This window comes from Ornithodoros turicata, unplaced genomic scaffold, assembly GCF_037126465.1.
Source record: "Ornithodoros turicata isolate Travis unplaced genomic scaffold, ASM3712646v1 ctg00001055.1, whole genome shotgun sequence".
Classification (NCBI taxonomy): domain Eukaryota; kingdom Metazoa; phylum Arthropoda; class Arachnida; order Ixodida; family Argasidae; genus Ornithodoros; species Ornithodoros turicata.
This window is the reverse complement of record NW_026999451.1, coordinates 5,354-26,910: the sequence shown is the minus strand read 5'-3', so window position 1 is coordinate 26,910 and position 21,557 is coordinate 5,354. Positions and strand designations below refer to the sequence as shown.

The following is a 21,557-nucleotide window of genomic DNA, read 5'->3' as shown; positions in this document are numbered from 1 at the left end:
CCTGTAGTACTCCTTAGTGCTCCTTATCATTGTCTTGGCCATCATCATCTCCCACACACTCATCATAGTTTTGGCGCTCTATGGCCTTTGCTGCCCTTTGTGCCATTAAACCCATAATCCATCTCTCTCATTGTCTTGGAACATTATGGCCTTCGTTGCTTAAAAAGCGATAAAAACCGGGCTGTTTGGTGGTACATCTAAAAGCGATAAAACACCAGTGTATAAAACCCCAGTGTGTCCCCTGCACCGGGGTTTTATCGCTTTTAGATGCTCTTCGTTGCTTATGCGCCAAGAAAACCTGAATCATCATCATCATCCTTTTTCACCGTTACCTCAATTTTCCGTTTTAAGTTTGACCTCACGTTATCATTGTCCCCAATCTCCTCGTTGTTATTCTGGTCGTTGTTTTTTCTTCATGAAAGTGAAACAAGCTGACGCTCGGGGAGACCTCCTTTCGACCGCTTATCTCGGAATTTTGGGCCGCCACCTGTAGTTCACTGGAATCGCGAATGGGAATGGAAACAACCGCTATGTTTGCACTTTGCACGGGTGTGTGTTCGAGGGCTTTTGTCCCGCTAAGTGTGGTAAGTAGAATAATAGATAGTTGTCGTCGTTACTCTGGCATACAGCGCGATACGACGAGTACTATCTATATGAGAGCATCCCGACCCTTTAATATTTGCACGTAGTCGTGTAACTTTATTCCTTCGGCAGACTTTCCAGGCGAATGTCAGCACCGTTCCCCGTGAAGTAGGCCAAGGACGCATACTCACCCCCCCCCCCCTGTTCCCCAGTCCTTCCTGCTGTCCTCTCTCCATCTGTTCACGTCTGTACGCCGCTCATAGCCAGACTTGATTCGAGACACTAATATGGAATAAAAAAACAAAAAGAACGAGAAAAACTTGTAAACCCACAACTTTATTCTAAACCCACATTCTCACACAAGGAGGCGACAGTTACTCGTACGACAAACAAAGATGCGGTGAATGATAACGCAGATAACGCCTTATCGGCCTTCTACTCCTACATAGGCAGGTTTCCCATAAGCGTCGCTCCAGACTTCGCCAGGTGTTCGATGGATCTCTATATCTTCACATGATCATCAGTGGAAGTCTAAAGTGAGGTGAGATCCTCAATGCGTGTATTGTTCAGTATTACCAATGTTGCGTTGCATATAGTATTGTAGTGTTTGGATGAGATTTCTATACTGTTCTTACTGTCTTCGTAAATTGCTTTTAATCGATGTAGGGGGGCGTATCTTTAGCGAGCAAATTCTTTTCTTCTATCTTTCTATCTTCGCTGATCGTGTTACTTCTTTACTGCCGCTGATTATTACGGTGTACTCTCACAATAAGTCACGCATGCTACTTCCCAGAACGTTACTTACGTACCCTAGTGATCACCGACGCATAACGTTGCTTCTCTTTGGATTAATTTAAATCATCACTTTCGCCGATTTCGCGCCGAAAATTTCCCACATATTGGTTCGTTTTATTTTATTTTTCGGTTCATATTTTACGACTAAATCCGATCTTCGTCATTGCTGTTACTATCCATAAACATCCATATAGTACGCCCATCATTGTCCTCTTATCGTCCGATGCACTGTGTAGCATTCGCAGTAAAGAACAATCTTACTGGTCCACCACTTACGATTTCTTGTGGTGTTTTATCCGAACAACTGTCGGTAGGTTGCCCTCTGAGGGTTTTTTATAGAGTGCTAAGTTTCACATTTGCTGGCTAGGAATGCTCGCCTTGGGTAGCCTGCAGGTGAAAACAACTGATAAGACGATAAGAACCCACGAAGGCATCACGTGAATGACCACTCGAAATTTATCTTTTCTGACGACGTGGCAGCGTTACCCACACAGGGCATATGACCTTATAATAATCTCTGTCACTTCTAACTCGATTACGAGCCATTTTCGTCGGCAATTTTTGTATTTGTTTCCAGGGAAGGGTAACGGTAATGGTAACGGAAACAGAAACGGTATATTACCGAAATTGGAGATGGTAACGATAACGGAAACGGATACCACTGTCCTCCATTACCGGAAACAGAAACGGAAAATTAAAATTATCACCGGTATTGAATTCGGGTAATGGCTATTACTGTTGTGCGATGGCATTTCAGCGACTGTTCATTTCATTTTTGTATTTGAACGACTCCATTCCCTCTAATACTCTAAATACTACACGAGAGCATGGAAACAAAGCGCAGTATCGAAGGTGCATCACTCGCTTGCCTACTCGTGACAAGCACTCTACTGCACCATATGATGACAGCGTATGATTTTTTATTTTTATTTTTTAGTTTCTTCATTTCACCGTGGCTATGGCAGTATTGTGTACTACCGAGAGCGTCCGCCTAATTCAGGGATGGGCATAAATACATTTTTTGAGTATTTAAATATAAATACAAAATACTTTGTTGACAGGGGTATTTAAATACTCTTCATAAATAGTTTTCAACGTGAGTATTTAAATACAAAATATAAATACTGTATTTAAATACCGTAACTACTACCATAAATACTGTGAGGAAGATGTCATCTGGAATTATAGAAATAATTATGATCATAAGGACAAATCAGCGAGAAAGAGTAGCATTTATTTGTTAGATTATCATGGCGATTTTAATATTAGAAATTTCTCGAAGACTGCTTCTTTTAGGCATCTTCTGTTCGGCGGTACAATCAGATTCGCAAAGGAGAACAGCATCTCCACAGGTGCCGATGAACAAATGCTTGTATTAAATTTGACGAAGATTCTTCGTAGAACAATGTAATCGGGTAGTCACGACCGTTGTCCGCAACAACAGCGAAAAACTCGCCATCTAAAATGGTTTGTCGCATGCGCATGCTAGCGCAAACCCGGCATAATTGCGCCCCAAACTCGCCCTTCTTCCCGAAAGGTCAAATGCAGGGCGACTTTAAGATATGAGTCAGTATATTCTGTATTTAAGAGTATTTATAAAGTATTTACAAGAATAAATACCCGAAAATTGGTATTTAAATATAATTATAAATACATTTTTCGAGTCTGTATTTAAATATAAAATATAAATACGTGTATTTATATTTTAAATAGTATTTTAATTACAATGTATTTAAATACTGCCCATCCCTGCCGCCTATGAATGCGACATTGGATGGAGGTTACGCCCATCTTGGGTTGCTGGACTCAGAGTGACTGAAGACATGCTCCTATACTTCTTCAAAAATCGTGCACCATGTGCGCATCCCAACGACGTAAAATTATTCGTGTAGTGTGTACGCGTACCACCGAAGCAACCTTGGGCAAAACAGGGTGCTGCCAGAGTCTGTCCTCCCGCAGCTCTGTAACAGCCGTTCCGTTACCGGAAACAGTAACGGAAACGAAATTAAAAGCTGGTATCAGAAACAGATAACAGAAACGAAAATATAGCAGTAACGAAAATGGAAACGGTAACGAAAATACGTTCGTTATCCTTCCCTGTTTGTTTCCAGTCTTATGAAGCACGAAACGAAACATCACAATTATGCGTGTTCATGAATATAGAGGCAATGTCAACGTGACTATAGTGTGATTCCCGAAGTGATCGTGCTCCTACACTCTTAAAAATGAACTTCACCGCATAGCACGCTCCTAGCCAACCATCATTGCGAATGATCGCGTTATCTCCCCTGATTGGCTGAAAACGGGAGGCGTACGCCTTTTCTGTGACAATTATGAACAGCATAAGTGTCACAAAAAAGGCGTACGCCTCCCGTTTTCAACAAATCAAGGCAGATAACGATATCATTCGAGATTATGGTTGGCTAGGAGCGTGCTATGCGGTGAAGTTCATTTTTAAGAGTGTACGCAGTGATGGCCACTAACTACTTCTACAGTAGTTTAACTATCAGTACTAACTACTTCGCGATTGAGTAGATAACTAGTAGTTGAACTACTCTTCCGGGGATAGTTAAAACAACATTTTAACTATACCGCAATGTAGCTTAACTACATCTATGACTACTTAACGTTGTCCATCAACACCAATCCCTTGTCCGCTCCTTGCACCAGGCAGGTGGAGCCAGCGTCGTATGTCCCCTACCGGCGCTGTGCAAAATGTTCGGTAGTAAAGGGTGCGTATCCTCGCTTGCTTTGACTACGCGATTTGGCTGGGTTGCGGCTGTTCATGCTCTATACTTGTTGTTGATTGTTATGATACGGTTTCTGGCCCATGAACTTCCTGGACAATGTTTTTGACAAAGTAGGGCTGTCAAAGGGTCAATGACCCGTGAATGCACATCACTCGACTAGTGCTGAAGATGTCCCAGTGCATTGTCGCAATGTGTGCTGGCTTGGAACCATGACAAAATAGTCGACATTTGCGAAATTCTATTTCCGCACGCACGTCATCTCAGTAGTTGTCGGTTTGTTGAATTGTTATGTTATGGTTGAACGGTTATGGTATTATGGTTACGCAGGGGGGTGGGGGGGTGGATATGCAGAGTTAAAACACGCGGAGAGGTAGGTCACAGCTACGTTGGTCACTGGGTTTACGTAAACTATTCTCATACGGTACAGGTGATAACAAATTCCCATTAAAATTGCCACGGATACGGAGCTGGCGTTTCGTTGGCCTGGTGGCTGTCTGACATCAACGAAATTATGTCTGTGAGAGCTCATTGCACAAATTTAAGAGTACACTCTGCAGAAACGTTCGAAACGAAAATGAAATTTCGAAAATTCAGAACTACACAGCAATTTTTAGACCTGTAATTGAACAGTAGATATGACGACACCTTTACCTTAATATTATGTAAGGTCTTTTTAGCTTGTCATTTAGAAAGCCCTGTAATGAGAGGGGTGGATTTCCGCGTGTTTTGCTGCACACTTAATAGCGAGTTTTAGTATAACGCACGCTGTCGCCTTTGCGCCCATAAGGGACAGCGTTGGTGGTTCATTGCACGCACAAGACATAAGCAGGGCTTTGCGCATTGCGCAGAACCAAGATGCTGTCCCTTACGCAAAGGCGACAGCGTACGGTATGCTAAAACTCACTATATTATTTTTTACGGCCCCTTCCTATAAGGATGACCATGTAGCACCGCAATTTCACCTCACGCTCGAATTCCACGAAGAATGTATCAAAAGAGAACATCAAACCCATCCATCAGAAACCAGAAAAAATAGAACCCACTACAAAACCGCAAAAAATAAAACAAAATAAATAGATGAATAAATAAAAAGAAACAGCAACCGTAAAAATATCGAATCCACGGGAGAAATTGGAAGTAGTATTCGACTCCTCCTTAATTTCGGTGAGGTTTGCCTGGCAAGCTTGTCGCGTCTGATACATGTTTCATTACAAAAAATGACGAACGCGCAGTGTAACATTGTCTAACTTAGAGCCACTAAATAAAGGTGCGTTGTACTGAGCGATCGTAATAAGCTTTGCTTTAGTGGATACCATGTAGCAAGACAAGTCTAACCGAAGGAAAGTAGGAGAGCCACCCCAAAGTTACTCCCCAAATGTTAACACGTGGCTGGTAGAGGGCGCTCCAGCTCCTGGAGAAACTTTACTGCAAGGAGCGAGTAGTGTTCTTGGACAACTAAACACGAGTCACAAGCAATGGCAAGCTTTGACTCAAGCCATATTGCTACGATTGTCAAATACAAGGCTTGCGGAGAGATTCTTTCTGTGCCTACGCGACAAACTAAGTTGCAGAATTATTTCGCAGCAAATGAGGCTTCACTGGACAAGCATTAAAAGTGCAGATTTAGTACACATGCACGGCACAATTGCTCTGCACCTTCGTTCTTGTCAAACAAGTAGCTCAAGGTCGGAAGCACAGACGTGCCGTAAAGCTTGCGGCAAAATCGGAAATAGTTGGTGCCTTCAGTAACCTGACTACTGTAGTCAACTACTCGAAATAGTAGTTTAACTAGTAGTTGCCACTACATTTCTGCAAGTAGTTGATAACTACTTTTTAGCTACAGTCACGTAGTTTAACTAGTAGTTTAATTACATGTAGTTAACTACTGGCCATCAGTGCCCCTACGCACTTAGTTGGCTATTCATGTGCCTGTATTTAGCCAAAACAGGACAATATATTGTTTTCTGTTTCTGACATTGCCTATTTGTCTGAAAGGTAGTTTCGAGTTTGATTTCGACTGAGAACCTTTTTGCCTAGTTGCAACTACCAGTCTTCAAAGCAGCTCCGCGCTTTAAGCGATACTAATTTGCTCCGCATTTCGTAGTCCACAGACGCGACGGGCTAGCCGTATTTCCTTGCGTCAGAGGGCTTATTGTTTGAATAAGTTTTGTTTCACGGAATTATTTTTATTCGCTGTTGAACACCTCGTGAGTGCGAAGAGTTAGCGTTAAAAACAGTGCCTATAGACACTGAACTGCACGGCGTCTTCATACGTACATAAAAGGGACTCAGGGCACAGGATCGAGAACAATAGTATTCTGCACATCGTATTTATTTCGGACAAAAGTTTGTTGCTTAACACGTTCGTTGTTGAACCAAATTTACAGTAGTATGTAGTACATTCATAATCAACCCTGAGACACAGGGACATAAATAAACTACACGGCACCAGCCCACCTGCTTCATTGCTTCAGTGATGTTATACGAGCTCGAAGTCACCAATTATGGTACCTGGATCACAGGAAAAACTCTAGTATAGTTACGCAACATGCCCTATAATCTGCCTTGGTAAAAGAAGCGTCCGACCCACTACCTGGACAGAGCGTCCTCAGCTACGGTCGCTCCGTCGAGGATGTGGTCCCACTTGCATCCGTGTCACGGACGAGGAAGGGGACAATGCTACAACAGCCGGAGTGGGCATTTAGCTCAAATAGTATAATAACTAAAATACAAAAGTGCAAATAACTGAAACGGCTAAGTGCCGCGATTCATATAACAAGAAAATCCTGGCTTACATCCTTATGCCTGTGAACTAAGAAACGAATGCAACCGTCCGTGATCAGCCGCACCACGCTAGTGCTCATCGTGCAGTGGTCCGTGAAAGTAGATATATTTTAGTAGATATATTAAGTTAGTGGTTCCCTATAACTGTGGGTCGCGACACGTTTCAAGCGGGTTGCGAAGCGGTCGGCCAAATAAGAAAAGAAACAAAGAAAAAAAAAAGACGACACTCCGTCCCCAGAGCCATTTATAGGGAGAGTTTGGCCATTCTTCGATCTTTTGCCGCCTCATGGGAGGAGCTTATTTTGACATGAGAGTCGTCGTTGCGTAGCCCAAAAAGCCTGAATCCGAGCGGAATCCGCTTATCAGCCATTTAGCCCGCCCCATATTGATGCTGTCCGCCAGCTGCTCGACAGCTTCGTGGTCGCGATGAATGTACTCTGCAGGAATAACCTGCTTATGACCCACTGGCACAAGTGATAAAGGGGGGTCTAGAACATTTCGGTGCAGGACATTTCGGTGCAGGACATTTCGGTGCACGGACACTTCGGTGCAAAGCGGGGGATCACTGCAACGTCGGTTCCGGGAAAAATGATCCGGGAAATGGCTGTCACGATGTCGAAATATCGTAATAAAACGAACAGAAGAGGGCAGCTTGGAATCAAAAGTGGTGTTGCCAAGGAATTTGGTTTACATAGAGAAGGACGTGCTTTATGTATTTTTTGTGTACTATTATAGTTTTAAGACCTGATCTGCATGGGATCGTGATCTGTCGTGGCTTTTAAACTTTTGGGGAACTTTCTTTTTTAATATTTCGCGCCCCATGTTCTAGTTGGTGCTGTACAATTATTCATTTTTTATTTCTTTTTTCGAGAGTAGATGAAGAATTGCTGTGTCATTTTGCAGTGAGTATTATCTCGAAGAGGGTGAGAGGGTGGCCATTCCCGAGGAAAAATTATATAGGAATGCAAGGGGAATGATGTCTAATCAAATTCTTCCGCCAAAGATGTAACCGGCACGTCCTCAACAAATGGAATTCAAATTGCATAGTATCCCTGCCTTGAAGATACACTTTTCGAAATAATGCTCACTACAAAATAACACAGCAATTCTTCATCTACCCTTGAGAAAAGAAATAAAATATCTGTACAGCACCGACCAGAACATGGGGCGCAAAATATTAAAAAGGAAAATTCCCCAAAAAGTTTAAAAGTCACGACAGACCACGAACACATGCATATCAGGTCTTCAATTTATAATAATACATAAAAATACATAAAGCACGTTCTTCTCCATGTAAACCGAATTCCTTGACAACGCTACTTTTGATGCCAAGCCGCCCTCTTCCCTTTGTTACGATATGTCGACATCGTGACAACCATTCCCGAGACCATTTTTCCGGGACACCTCAGCAACGTTTTGCACCGAAATGTCCGTGCACCTGAATGTCCGTGCACCGAAATGTCCGGATCCCGATCAAGGGGGCTTTGTTGCAGAACTGAAAGTGTTCAAGGACGAAAGGCTTTCGAAGCAAGAAATACGCACGTGCCTTCTCTCCTTGGTTTATAAAGAACGATCAGCATCAATATGGCGTCAGCGACCGGCTGACGACCGCATAACAATGGAGCACGACGAGGGAGGTCGTTCAGCCGTGACGTCGCCTGACGCGCTTTAAGTTAGGCTCCTCCTAATGGCCAAACTCTCTCTATAAATGGCTCTGACCGTGCCCGCCATGTTGCGCCACTAGGAGGCGTGTGGCATCAGACCCGGAGGCTTCTCATAAATACGCTTTCATGCGAGGTACGCCACGCTCTCGATGCCTCACGCTGATAATGCTCACATGATCCTCGCTTCCACGCCCGATTTCACTTGTGCACGAGGTCCAAACTCTATACCGTCAGGTCCACTCACTCCAACTAAAGGCCACGGCGCCCGCGTTTATCGCGTCATACACGGATGACACGCTTTCATGGCGCACCGCACAGTCGAGGCATATTGCGCAGAACCCTGTGACACAGCTCGAGTCCTCCTTTATATTAGTTTCAAAAGGCATATTAGTTTTCATATCTCGGTTCTCAAGGTTAAGTCTGAGAAGTATTTCCTCCAGAGCTGTAGGACAAGATACTGAATCCATTCAGCACGTGTTCTCTTTCCCGATGGCTTTTGTACAGCAGACGAAGAGCAGTTCGCGCCCCTGAATTCATATTCAAGTTTGAGGCTTCAGTGTCGGCGATAACGACCTCCAGAATTCCGTTCATGTTTGACCACTGGATATCCGCTCTTGACGAGAGAAGCCACGACAATATTGCCAGTCTTGGGTCGTAACTAAGCTACGTAACTGTAACTAGTTACTTTTGGGGTTAAGTAGTTACAGTAACTAGTTACGTTTCCAGAAAAGTAGCTTTTAACTGTAACTAGTTACTATTTCTGTGAATGTAGCTGCGAAATGTAACTAGTTACTCGAATAAATGTCGATCCTTGTTTACGTAAGTACACATGTCGTATTTTTCCCTGTGGGAGAGCCACACATTGACTTGTACAGCTTCTGGTTAAGTGCAATAACACTTTTATCGCACTTAAGTAAACGTAAATAAATGTACGTTTTTAACTATTGCATCGCCCTCTCATGGTCATTTTTATAAAAAGTAACTGTAATGTAACTAAGTTACTTTCTCTCAGCCACTGTAACTAGTTACTTGACCAAGCAAGTAACTATAACTACAACTCAGGTACTTTTTAGAAGTAACTTACCCAAGACTAAATATTGCGTCCGTTTCCGACGACCTAGTTATGCGAGCTTGGCTTCTTCGCTGGGGCGACACTCAGAACAGAGTACAGCAGGACACAGTGCAGGATCGAGCCTGGACTGAAGATTGATTTGCAAAAAACACCGCGTCCCCCCCCCCCCCGTTTCGAGAAAATATTCCCCCCCCCCAACCCAAGAGAGCAGGTCTCACTCCAACCACCATGGAGACGTAAGTATGCTTCCATGGCCGCGAACTTCTCCAGTTGTGCGACACTTTTTGTCCCTGAGAACTCACTCGGAATGCAGCTCCAATAAAATGTCAGTGTACCGTTTTGGCACAGCTTTTCGTTCATTTGGTACCGCTGCGGATCATGCGGTGAGATCGGGAGACCCCGCGACAAAGTAAACCGGGGGGAGGGGGGTGTTGTTTATTTAAATTCCGAGTTAACGCCGCGAAGCAACTGTGGCTACGAGCGGCGTACAGACGTGGACAGATGGAGAGAGGACAGCAGGAAGGAGTGAGGGACAGGGCGTGTTAGTGTGCCTCCTGGACCGACTTCACGGTGAACTGTGCCGACATTCGTCCGAAATATCTTCGGAAAACAAAGGGGGAAACATTAGACTGCACAGCCGGCGATGGGATTCGAACCCGTGTCATCTCCCAGTCTTGGCGTCCGAACCACAATGCCACGAGAGCTGGTGGGGAGGAAGGGGGATTTCTGTTCTTTGATGGGCCGGGGAGGGGGGGAGCAATGACGGGGAATCTCGGATAGGCCTTTTCTTAGCACTACCACAAGGTGTACGTGTACATACATATACACACATTATATGCTACACGTGCATATTTTTTTCTGTCTTGTGGTAAGCATATGTAAGCGTCACACGTAATATTTTACGCTGCCACACAGCTCAACCAACAACGGTATTGGCACCAATGTTATCAGGTATCAATAAAGGCTAGGGTTCACCAACTCTATGCAACGTGAAGGGGTGTATCCCGTTTGAAACCATTATAAATAATCTTTCAAAAATAAACGCGTAAGTACCCACTGTTAAAAATATATATCCCAGAATATACGCTTAAAAATCAACGCACAAAAATAATCGCCGAAATATCGCCCTTTAAATAAAAACCCTAGGGAATCCACGATTAAGAATATATCGTTCAAAATAAATCGTTTCAGAATCCCCCCAAATCCACCCTACCGTTGCTATAGTCATGTGGTATGGCCCAAATTAAGGTGAACTGAAAGCAAGGGGCTTAACCTAACCTCACTGGACCAAACTATAGCCTAAACTATCCCAAACTAACCGAAACGAAACTAAACTAGCGCAACATAACATGATATAACCCTTCGTAAATTGCAATCAGTCCGCCTCCGTGCTTGTCGGTGTGGGGATTTTGAAACAGTTTATTTTTAATGGTGGATTATTAAACGGTGATGTCTAAGCGGGAATAGTAAGCGGTTTATTTTAGGAGGTATATTTTTAACCTTGTATTTTTTAAGCGGATTATTCTGGAATGTTTTTTTCTTAAACGTTTATTCTTAATGGTGGATTTCGGGGACCCCCGACGTGAAGTCGCTGAACAGGGCTTTACAAGATGGCCAGAACAAGTCGAATGCTGCCGTATAGAGCACCGACATAGTAATGGGTGGTGGATTATTTTAGGTGACGTAAAACAGAGCATGAGGAGCTGTAGTAGGAACGAAATCGCATGACTCTAAGCTGCCTCAAACGTACGCTGCAGAGCATTTATTGTAGTTATTTGTGCACGTTACTTCGGTGAAAACCTTGGAAAACTTCCATACTTGTGCAGCTTTCGTTTGAGTGAAGATAGAGGATAACAAAATATGCTGCTGCAGTCCTCGTGGATGCTGCTTCACTAATTAATACAACTAACAACTACTGCTAACACTAACTACTTATCACAGTACTACTTTTGTACTGCACTGCTACTACTACTACTACCGCATTACTTTTTTCTACTTTTGTACCGTCCTTTGGAGGAACGCAAACTATCTCCCCTCCCGCTCATTCCCTTTTCCTTCTCCATCTTATTTAACAGAATTTTGCGTCGCAGCAACTAGGCTTCTGTTACTATACAAGATGCATGGAAAAGAAGGGAAGGCTCGCTTCTCTCTCATGTCTGAGCCCACAATTTACTTAAAGTTTAAGGTTACGTGAAATTACGGCTATTTTTTTCCTGACTAGGTTCACTGTGCACTCTAAGAAAAAAAAAGGAATAAAACGGGGAGTAATTGCAGCTTCTACTCCCCTAATCTGCAATTACTCTCCATTTTAGTCCCCTAACCCGACATTTAGTCCCGACATTTACTCCCAGGACTGCAAATTGTCACTGAACTTCGCGAATAGTCTCCTGAATGCAACAGTCTACGGAAATATGCGCCAATAAACGACATAAGGCTCTATAACTCAGACAACGTAGCAACTTTCCCGGCACACAAAGTAAGAAACAGTTAGAGCATCTTTGTTCGCAAATTTTGCCCTATGTATGGCGCAAGATTTTATATCACTCGGTATATCACTGTTGACGGTTTGCTTCAAGGTATTTTCATGCATGCACACGAATTATGTACTTGGGACTCTTACAACAGCGCGGGAAATGCAGTCTACACTCTGTGACATTCATTTACTCGCGTGCATGTACTCCCGAAAGGGACTATTTTTTGTGGCAACGCATTTCGTCCCCAAAAGGAGCAAAAGTAGTCCTTTTTTTCTTAGAGTGTAGTAGTAAACGTATCTTGGAATACCGCCGGATAAATCTGGACTGTGCTTTCTCTTTCTGTCAAAACAGCGTAAGGTGACTCGGAAACATTCCGTGACTAACCCGAAAACATTTCGCGTACAAAATTTAACGTAAAGGTCTCGGAGGTGGTAACATCTCCCTCGAGACAAACAGCGTTGACACCATCATGTTCAGACAGAGATATTTTTAATACGATTTTTTATCACCTTACTTGAGACACCCTATCAACAATTAAATGTCACGTGCCATTCATGTTTTTTTTTTTTTCATTCTCTTCTGAAATGCCAAATTTCATTAACTAACCGCATTGCAGAGATTGGAGGAGCCCAGCGGCGGCGACGGCGGCTGCAAGGAAAAATGGACTGGCGGCGTAGGCGGCTCAGGGGCATGTCTTTCGCCTCATTCTTTCGGGGTAAGAACGTTACCGGACCAACCCAATGGCAATCAATCCATAGCCAAGTTGCACTGGTCTATCTTGAGCGAGTAGTCCCTTTCACAACAGAGCATGAAGAAAATCTGGCTCCGGGGGATCCAGACCGGTTTCCATAGCTGGGAAAAAACTGTGCTCCAGCCACTATCGTGGCGGATGTTGTCAGAGAGTCGTCCCCAAGCTCGCTCCCACCAGCGTCCTGCTGAAAGTTCCGACCGAATTCGAGCTATCTCGGAAGAACAACAACGACAAAAAAAACAAGCACTCTGTTATCCACGTAACAATTCATCTAAATTGACCAGCGGATGAACTAGGATCGGCATCCCCGCGCAAAAAAAGAGAAAAAAAGTAGTGATCGGCTAGTGTAATTTGCGTTATTTATCTCCAATAAGTTTATTTGGTGCTAGTCATATACGGACTGGAGACTGTTAACGACAAGCGAGAGCGGTTAAAGGTGGACCCCGCGAGGGATCCGGAATTCTCAAGTTAACGCGATGCCCACCAGGATATGCCTTCCAATAGCAAAACATCACAAAAATTTCTCAAAATTCCTTAGTGTGTGTGTGTTTTCATAAAGCTTCAGAAGCATCGCATTCGAAACCAGCTTCCGTTTGAAACTTACCTTCTGCCGATGACATAATTGACATTGCCGGCGACATTGCGAATAGCTAAGCTGACTGTGCCGCCAAGCTGGTCGCAATTTGATAGCATTTTCGATAAAACTGCACCGGGGTTTCCCCGATACCAGCAGGGTGCGGAGTGCTCCACTCAGGAGGCACCCAGAGGAAGGGCAATATCGAAGAGAAACCTGTCCCATGGCGGTGCTCGTAGCGAGAGGTACCTGGTGTTTCGCGCGTAATTTGAGAAGCTCCACTTTTTGGTTATGACGTTTCGATAATACCATTCAATGGTCTACCGACAACACAAGCGCGCCTAACGTAGCTTAAGTAATGGAGAGCACGCGTTTTCGTGATTTCTGCCATGTTGATCACCGGCGAGGTTGATCCTCCCCACTCATTGGCACGCATTATAGCAAAGAGTTCGTCGCGCGATCGCTGTCCGATGAGCCGGAAGCGTGCTCGAATGCAAGGGGTGGAACCGGCGAAAAACTCCGGAGGGTATAAATTGCCATCCATGACCCGTTGGTTGACGTATAGGGCGAGATTGACATAATATCCCACACAGAACAACATCACCAGCGGGCGATACTCTACCCCATTGCTGTACAGCACAGACAAGGGACAATCACGAAGGGGAAACCACAAACACACACGAAAACTGCAGTCGTGTGTGTGTTTTCCTCTTTTCGATAACGCTGCAGTATGTGAACCTTATCAAGGTGCTAACTACACTAGACCTCTACCTCGTGACGTGTGGTGACGAACACCTGCATAAGAAATGGGTCACGCGTACTCAGTCGTCGTCGATACAGGTTGGCTACTGTGACCAGCATGTCGTTTTTAGGAACACCCACGGAATTATTGACGTTAGAGGGTCGCAACCACTTGAATAGCTCCAGGACAACATAGTTTATTCCTCCGCAACGTACGCCGCACTTCTAGGTTCAAGTGTCGGAGGGTTACAATGATGAAATTCTTGCTGACAGGTGCCACTGGGTGTTTTGAGAGGTGCGATTGGCAATTTCCTATTGAGGGATGATGCATCTGCCGTCCGGTCCTTGTGCTACGGACACATCCCCGTCAACGTGGAATCGGCTTTCGTCCATTATGTCACTCTTGGATGCCACAGCAATCTGATTTGCGTTCCAACGCCAAAACAATGCAGCAGTCCACACGAGGAACGCATTTTACGTTCAGTTGAAGTGTCAACAGTACGAAGCTCTAACATGCTATGTAACGATCATACTTGCCAACTTGTGTTCGACGAATACTTTCGATGAACGTGCTTGCATTTCTGATTTCCCCTCAAAATTTCAGGAGTTCCTCGTTCCTTCTCAAGAAGAATGGCTTCAGCATCCGTACCTGATTTACACATGGAAAGGTCAGAACAATTGAAGGAGGTCAGGAAGGAAATGCATCGAGCCATAGCGGACAGAGATGAGACCCGTGTTCTGAAGTGCCTGGATGCTGTGCCTGCCCTGAAAGTGTGGTTAGACCCCGATGAAGATGTCTCTGCTCGCTACAAAGCTATTGAAGAGAAAGCTTTCCGCATTCATGGTCTGCTAGTCTCGCGTGAATGTCTACTCAAGGACACAGGAGAATCATCGTGTTACGAAGATCTCACACCTCTTGGACGCGCTGAAATTCGACGACAGCGGTATTACACCACAGAATGCGTGGACTCCTACATCGACTATCTGAAAAGCAAATCACGGAGCGTCACCAGATGTGATTACTTCAATGAGCGATTGGAGAAGATGTTCGAGCACCTCTCCAGAGACGAATTAAACAGAATTATTCTGAAAGTGGCTGCAACAGCACCGCACCTAGAAGTACGATTTGACTTCAAGAGTGAAAGCGTTCAGCGGACTACGGGATGCTGGGATAGACACAACCTCGGTCTCACTTTCTACAACGAACAGAGAGTTTTCGTCGGGGCCAGCACTGAAGAAGCCGTAACCCGCGGGACGCTCATTCACGAGTTATGTCACATGGCACTTTGCCTAGTGTATCATAATGATGGCAAGCCTTATGTCTGCGGGGACATGGAGAGGGAACAGCAATACGGAGCCATTCTGAACGACATAAAACGAAGGAAAAAAGAGCTGAATCTTCTTATCCAACAAGCTGTCTCCCGTAATGAAGAACAAGAGCTAATTGTACGGATTCCTCACATACTGGCCCAATATGGTTGCGACGATGGAAATAAGATTATCGAACGTGAAGTACCGGAACTACGAAAGTTTTTCGAGGAACATGTCATCCCGGACATGCGGGAATACATTCAGAATGGAATCCCATCCATAGATGCAGCACAGATAGAAAAGGAAAACGCTAGACTGAACAAAGCTTTCAAAACTGACAATCTCAAAGTGCAATTCGAGAAACCACTAAAGAAGAGTGTCTGGAAAGAGGGGTCACTTCACGTAACTACGGGTCCAGAACTGAGGCTTCTCGAAATAATGGTTCACAACGCTGTGCAATCTACGGGAAGGCCATACTTGTTTTTCGAAGCGAACCAATTTGACTCCACTCTACAGGATGTGTTACTAGACTACAAATGTGCATTTGTGATAGTATCCGTCCATCCAAACGAAGACATCCGAAAGGTGATTAAACTTCTCAGTGAAGTATCCTGTGCTACTGGATCAAAAGTCATTTTGCTTGTGGAACACACTGGCGAAGAATACTTGCTGAAACAAGTACAAGCAGATGCATTCTTTGCGAAGAGACACAAAGATCACAGGATCGACGAAGCAAGCTTTGTGCATGTCACGAATAGCTGCAAAAAAGAAGTGTTCAAAAATTCTCGCGTAAAACTTCAGGGCCAATATGTTTCAGTGCTTCCAGAAGCCATGAATATAGACACCTTCCTACAGTGCGTGGACACTGCAGTTTTCCTAAGGTTGTGCGAATCGCGGAATATTGACGTGGGACCTCCTCTTCGTGAACTAGAAGAACGTGTTCAGAACTATTACGTGGAAAGAGAGTGTAGAAGAGCCGTGGAAATTAAGTTGAACGAATGCCATCTAAATGACGACAGTGAGGCATTCGCACTTCTGGGCTGTCCACACAATCAGGTCGCAACACTTCTACCTCGCGGTTGTGAGGCAAAAGCCAAGGAGGAATTAACCAAGTTCGAGAAATTCGTACTCCTCCAAGAGCCACGTGACTACGAAGCTCTCCTGGAAAATGTTCATTTCCGAAACAAAGTAGTGCACCTGCTAAAGTTCGAGGAACCTCGTAAGAGACTCTTGTGGACAAAATCAAATGGTCGTCTCAGTCATCTTCGAATGACAGGAAGTGACTGTTACACTGAGGAGGAGTTGTTGAACGTAAACGAGAAGGTTGTCATAGTCTCTGGTGCACCTGGTATGGGAAAGAGTGTGTTGGCATCTCGGTTGTGTACACAGTTAAAAACCCAAGACAAGAAGCGGTGGGTGCTCTACATCGACCTTCCTCAGAGAATGGCATTAGTTAAAACGGCGCTGCCTAGTCTCGAATATCTAGCGGATCTGTGCCAAGTACAAAAAAATGATCTGGAGTGCGCTTTGTTCGAGGAAAGCTTGAAGAGTGGTAGCCCTTTCGAGGTCGTCGTCATGTTGGATGGCTTCGATGAAGTCAACGAGGAATGTCGCAAGTGTGTGCTGGGCCTTATACTGTTTCTAGCTAACAAAAAAGTTTACAAGGTGTACCTTCTTACTCGCACTGTGCTTAAACCCCATGTACAAGATGCCTTGCACACGGTGTCATATGATCTCGTTCCTTTTTCTGATGAAAACCAGAATGATTTCCTCACAAAATATAGGGGCCAAAGAGAAGCTGCCAGGAATGATGCCCTTTCGCAGAAGTTCCAACAACTGTACACGTCATTGAACGAGAAAAACAAGACAATCCTGGAAACCCCTCTCCTACTTCGTATGATGGCTCAGATGGAGAGCGGGGAAATTACCAAGTCGGACGATTACTCTTCGTTGCTCAAAATTGTTGACATTTCCGGTGGGAGCAGTATATACACTGTACACATGTACAAGATGTTTGTCGAGTACAAGCACCTTGTGCACCGAAAAGAAAAGGTGAAGGAAGACATCTCCCGTAGTACTGTGCGAGGCGACAACCATGACGCGAAGTCTCCATTCTACGTAAACCATGGTCTCCTGGCAATGAAGTGTATATTTCCTCGGGATATATTGGAAACCTTATTGAATGAAGACGAATTAGAGCAGTTAGATCCCGAAGGACGTTTCATCACCGGAGTTGATTCTTTCAAAGAAGGTTTTGTGAATAGAATTAACGACGCAGGAATTCCCGTGTTCGTTCATAAGACTTTCGCCGAATTTTTCGCAGCTCACTACCTGTTGGAAAGGGTAAAAGGAAGAAAAAAATCCAGGTTTAGGGAAAATGTTGTCGGATTGTATGGTAAAAAAGACTACGAGGGTGTAATGATGTTGTTCGATGGACTGGCGTCGGAGTCCTATCCACTTCACTCTGCCGTGATCAACAACGACGCTTCATATTTTGAGCAACATGTTATCCAAAGAGATGATATGTTGAAGGTGGATGAGCTCAAAAGGACGCCATTACACGTAGCTGCCCTGCATGCTGATGAAACGGCATTGAAGAGGCTTCCAATGGATGATGAACTAATCAGGGATGATTTGTTTCAAATGTCACCATTCGAGTACGTAGAACTCTTTTCCCCATGGGGCGCAGAGTGGATGAAAGATCTGTGGGAAGCGTCTGTTGTGAGATATTTCCAGACTGTGACTCTTTGGAGGAACTATCTGCGAACTGAGACTTCAGCTGTGAGAGACAGACTCGACGTATTATGCGCTCGATGCAGTGAGGAAGCAGTGAAACATTCTACCGAAAATCTACGCACATGTGAAACCTTGGAGAAAAAGAGACATTTTCTTAAACGAGCAATATTGACGGCTGTGATACACGACCTACGAGGCGTTTTAGACGTGTATCTGAGCTATGTGTCCCCGAGAGAGAGTACAGGAGAACTAGACACAGACATCATGGACCAATTAGAATCACGCAAGGAACGAAGCTTGACATGTTCTGTAGAGTCTTCGGTAATTGGAAACCTTGATAGTTTTACAGACAGTATCAATAGAACTGTCCCTTTTTACGCAAAGTCCGAGACTGTTTGCAAAATGCTCCTTCCTTACTGCGATATGGGAATTCTTGATTATGATGGAAACACAATGTTGCACATTAGTGCGAAAGAAGGAAATCTGGAGACAACACAGTTTTATCTCGCACATTTATCCATTAACAATAGAAGGAATGGACACTTTAAAACTCCTTTGCACTTGAGTGGAGATGCAGAGATTGTGAAGCTACTTCTCCGTCGTTATCCCTCAGTGAATGTTTTCGATTATCGTCAACGAACTCCGATGGATATACGTGCAAAGAAAGATGATTTGGAGGCCATGAAGTTGTTACTCCTTCGCACTCGGATAGATGACGCACATCACATCAGATTAGACACAACGCTTCACGTGGCTTCTTACTCTCTTTCCCTTAAAGCTGTGACGTTTCTTCTACCTCACACAAATGCGCACATGCTTACCTACGAAGGAGAAACGTGCTTAGACGTCGCTTGGAGAAGTTGGGAATATGAGAAGAGTTTGGATTTAAACGTTGTGAGGTGTCTCATCCCACACTCGCTCGTGAACTCACCTGAAACGTTCGGCTCATCACCGTTGTACATTTGGGCGGTAGGTGGTGGAAGGAAAGTGATGCAAACTCTATGGCCTTATTTGCGACACAGTGACCCTAGGCATGCACAGAGGATCAGCAGAAGCTATGCGTATGTGTCTATGTCTGTGTCTCTGAACGAGGATTTCCAAGAAGAAATTTCGTGTCTGAAACTTCTCTTCCTCCATTTAGATGTCATCGCTGGTGATTGTTGTGGCAGAAAACTGCTACATGATATCGCCAAGAATAAGCCAAGTAAGATAAAAGAAGTAAATTACATTAATTACATGAAGCTATTACTGCCGCATTTAAATCTGCATATGGAGGATTATGTAAAATATAGCGTAGGAAATGATGACACTGTTACCTTATATCGGGGATGGTCGCACATGAATAACACCGATGATCCCCACATTGACGATGTCAACGCCGAAATGGTCGACGACGAGGGCAGTATGAAGCTGCTAATAGAAGCACGGGAAGGTAATGCCGAAGCCGTGGAACTTCATCTCTCACATTATTCCGTGTGCTTTACAGATGAAAAGGAGAACACTGCATTGCACTTGAGTGCGTCGAATGGACACACAAATGTGGTGAAGCTTCTCATTCCTTTTTATACATCAGTGGACGTGATCAATGTGCGTCGAGAAACGCCCATGCATGTGTGCGCCTCAAATGGACACCTGGATGTTGTGAAATTATTATTACTCCGCTCTAGAATGAGTTCCCGTGACGTGGTTGGAAGGTCACCTCTTCACTTGGCCTGTGAAAGTGATGCCGTTGATATCGTGAACTTCCTTCTTCCCCACTCCTTCCCTAATATGTGCGATGAGTACGGTTCCACGTGCTGCGCTTCTTCCGCCGAAAGAAGTGAAATGAATGTTCTGAGATGCCTCATCCCGCACTTTCTTAATAACTGTCCTGATAGCATAAGCGAATCACCAACGCTAATGTGTGCTAAAGATTATATAAGAGAAGGGTTGGTGACATTATTGCCATATTATTGTGATTATGACGCTGCGAGTTTATTGACGCTTTGCCCGCAGTCATTTTATGTGGGCTATATGAATATGAGCACTACGCCTTGCCTCAAACATATGGTTCTCCACTCAAATGTCAGGGCAGTAGATGTGTGTTTTCGTGAAACACTCAAACTCATTCGACTGTTTTATCAAGAGAGTGATTCAATGCTGCATCCAAATGGCACTGCGCTATCACGAAACCTAAGGTATATTTCTCTCTTGCTTCCTCATACAAATATTTCTTCTAAGGACGATGGAGGCAAGAAACTATTACAAGGAGTCCTCCAAAGCAGACAGGATCTCGAATTGGTTAGCTTCCTTCAGAAGTGGACTCGCTTGAGTGACTTTCATTCATGATGCTCACGATTGTTAGCAACGGTTGTGGTTAAGCACCAAGTGGCACCGAGTTGTCAGTGGACATGAGCTCTGCAGATGATATCGCAGTTTTAAGAGAGGCATCAACAGCAGTTGCTTGCCTTCATCCGAGAAAGCAGAAATATTCAGCCAGAGTCAAAAATGAAATACAAAATCACTTTTCTGTTTGCCGAGGCTAACGGGTTTTTTCTTATTCTTGTTCACCTTGTTAAAAAGTACGGTTCTGTAGTAGATCCATAAGGTGATCCGAAAATGTGTAAAAAAAGTGTGTTCCTAATGTGCTTGTTATATGGTTAGCTACGTTATACATACCGCACTATTAGGATACGTGCTGCGTGTGATTATATTTATATGGTGCATCTCACCTTTAGTGGATATATAACTGTAATACTGCGATTGAGCATCACGCTCTTAAAAAAAAGTTGGTCAGTGTTATATCTTTTTAGTTCCAAATTGCTTTGCCAGTTATGATTACAGATTACAGTGTAGTTACAGACACACAGAACATTAAGAATCAATTAGGGAACCACGAATGATAAAAAAATACACGTCACAAATTGGATTTGTGTGTGTGTGTGTGCGATTAAATGATTACACGCAGTTGTTTTTGAAATAATGTGTCCAGTTAGATGTCATCAAGAGATGCAGAAGAGAAGAAAATCCAGTAAAGAAATACGAAGGGAAGTGTCCCAGAAGGAGAGACGCCCATATTTCGAACAAGGGCGGTTCTTGTGTTCATCATCATCACGAGCGAGATGCAGAATTAGCGGCTCGCACACAGCGCAGGACATGTCCTAGGGTCTCATAGCAGACACGGACACATGTTTCGAGGGGACACAAGTTATAGTTATGGCCGGATTGTGAAAGCTCGGGATGTGTGCTTTAGTTGTTATTACAGGTACTTTTGCGGATTCTTACTACCCGAGCAGCACACAATATTGGCATTTCCCGGCTTCATTGACCCTAAGGAGAGCCAC

The 21,557-nt window shown here is 44.2% G+C and overlaps 1 protein-coding gene across 1 annotated transcript; it reads left to right on the top strand.

Moving 5' to 3' along the window:
• The first annotated feature begins 1,049 nt into the window (after positions 1-1,049).
• Positions 1,050-21,094, top strand: LOC135376200 (uncharacterized). Its single transcript, XM_064608800.1, has 3 exons — positions 1,050-1,123; positions 12,738-12,836; positions 14,792-21,094. The coding sequence occupies exons 2-3, from the start codon at positions 12,782-12,784 to the stop codon at positions 20,560-20,562; spliced, it is 5,826 nt and encodes a 1,941-aa protein (XP_064464870.1). The 5' UTR covers positions 1,050-1,123; positions 12,738-12,781; the 3' UTR covers positions 20,563-21,094.
• Positions 21,095-21,557: the final 463 nt, after the last annotated feature.

Excerpts from the sequence above, each read along its gene's own strand:
- LOC135376200 (XM_064608800.1), top strand. The coding sequence starts at position 12,782 with ATGGACTGGCGGCGTAGGCGGCTCAGGGGCATGTCTTTCGCCTCATTC. Across the intron at positions 12,837-14,791 it reads TTTCGCCTCATTCTTTCGGG|GAGTTCCTCGTTCCTTCTCA; the intron begins GTAAGAACGTTA and ends TCAAAATTTCAG.